Source organism: Colobus angolensis, unplaced genomic scaffold, assembly GCF_000951035.1.
Source record: "Colobus angolensis palliatus isolate OR3802 unplaced genomic scaffold, Cang.pa_1.0 Scaffold71, whole genome shotgun sequence".
NCBI lineage: Eukaryota > Metazoa > Chordata > Mammalia > Primates > Cercopithecidae > Colobus > Colobus angolensis.
In genome coordinates, this window is record NW_012120821.1 from 1,247,104 (window position 1) to 1,249,145 (window position 2,042).

The 2,042-nt window shown below is 37.9% G+C and overlaps 1 protein-coding gene across 3 annotated transcripts in view; it reads left to right on the forward strand.

The window, feature by feature from the left end:
- NFXL1 (nuclear transcription factor, X-box binding-like 1) overlaps nucleotides 1–2,042 on the forward strand; it is a 74,759-nt gene that overhangs the window by 29,337 nt on the left and 43,380 nt on the right. For all 3 annotated transcript variants that reach the window (XM_011927323.1, XM_011927321.1, XM_011927322.1), the window contains exon 15: nucleotides 495–586. In XM_011927323.1, the coding sequence (XP_011782713.1) occupies nucleotides 495–586 (92 nt within the window). The remainder of the gene's footprint in view (nucleotides 1–494; nucleotides 587–2,042) is intronic.

Consider the following 2,042-nt stretch of genomic DNA (forward strand, 5'->3'; position numbering starts at 1 on the left):
GGGGTTTCACTTTGTTGATCAGGCTGGTCTCGAACTCCTGACCTCAAGTGATCTGCCTGCCTCGGCCTCCCAAAGTGCTGGAATTACAGGCGTGAGGCACCATGCCCAGCTCATCCTCATGAATACTGAGCCCTAAGTATCAAGCATTTTTTTAGGTGCTGAGGAATAACAGTGAGTAAAATAATGGAGGTTATATTCAATTGGTAGATGTTTTTCTCATTTCCTTATTGGAAGTAAAGGAGGCTACACTGCCTTTGTTCTACCATTTATAAACTGGATTCTGTCTCAGTTATTAATATCAAATGTGTATGGAGGGTAACAATTTCATTTAATACAGATAAAATGAAATATTTCAGTAAGCACAATTTATTGATTATTTGAAAGAATTTCAACCTGCTTGAGCAGAGGATACATGGAGCTATTTTCTTAGATTCTTAAAATGGACATATGATTTAATCCCTCTCGCTTAAAATTCTTGTGTATTTTATTTGTAGCACCAGCCTACAGGCCCTTGGGAACAGCCTTCTGAGCCAGCATTTATTCAGACTGCATTACCGTGTCCTCCATGTCAAGTTCCTATTCCTATGTAAGTATTAGAATTTCAATTAAAAGAAAAAAAAAAAAACTTTTGACATAGCTTAAAGGGTATCTGAAGTCAATCTCCCTTTTTTCTTAGTTCAGTTCATTATTATTTCAGGCCTAACCTATAAACTAGTCTGTCTGTCTTAAGCTTCATCCTTTTCAAACATGTTTGTTGTACTTGCTTATAAACCTCCTATAGATATCTTTTTTTGAGTCTTTACCCCCAGTTGGAGTTTGAAGTCCTTCTTAGCTTTCCATAGCAACTTGTGCATGCAGTTACAAAAACAAATCCAAGGAACATCATTTGTTAGTTTTGCTGATGATTCCCATACTAGAGTGGAAGCTCCCTGAAGACAGAAGAAAGCCAGGTTTTACATAAGGCAAACTTGGGGAATATTTAAAGGAAGCCTTGGAAATGAGAGGAAGTAGTTTCCTCAATGGGCCAGTGAATGACTAGGACTGAGCTATAAAGAGCTGAACCTACAGTAGTAGGGAATCCTGGAATTTTTTATACTTCCAGCAGCGGTTATGGAGTATAGGGAAAAAAGCACAGAATGCTGAGAAGCAACATAAAATTAGAAAAGGGACTGTTGTTTACAACTGAGGTGCCAAATTAAACATTGGTATTTCTTGTATATTGGTCTTTTAAAGAGAGGGTTGTTTTTGTTTTTTAATTGTAAAAGCTTTCATTTTACATTCCTCCCAGTTGAAATAGCATGTATATTTTTGTATATTGATCACACAGTCAAGTTGGGAGGCAAAGTGTTGTTAGGAGATATATGCACAAATAGGGTAATTTTAGTCTGTAGATTTAATGGAGGAGGGCTGTGTAGTTAGCAGAGAGGTTTTTCATGTAGGTATTCAGTTATTTGAGACTACTGAAGACTTAAGTTATAATCATGAGGAACCAAGTTGTTGCTGATATCTCTTACTAAGTTAGAATTATTAGTGGCCTAAAATTTTTCCTTGAGAGAAACAGAAGAGACATTGATATTATAATTCATAGGCACAAAAATGTTGTCATATACATAGTACCTAATTAGCATTGAGTTCCTTAGTCTGGTGTTTTTTTTTTTTTTTTTTTTTTTTTGAGAGACAGAGTATCTGTCACCCAGGCTAGAGTGCAGTGGTTCAATCTCGGCTCACTGCAACCTTCTTCCAGGTTCAAGCGATTCTCCTGCCTCAGCCTCCCGAGTAGCTGGGACTACAGGCGCCCGCCACCTCGCCCTAGTTTTTTTGTATTTTTTAGTAGAGATGGGGTTTCACCATGTTAGCCAGGATGGTCTCGATCTCCTGACCTCATGATCTGCCCGTCTCGGCCTCCCAAAGTGCTGGGATTACAGGCTTGAGCCACCGCGCCCGGCCTGATTTTGTTTTTTTATATTTCTGCCAACCCATAATAAAAGAGTGTAAAAAGCTGAAACCAAAATAACATTTTTTTTTTTTTATGTTTAGAAGAG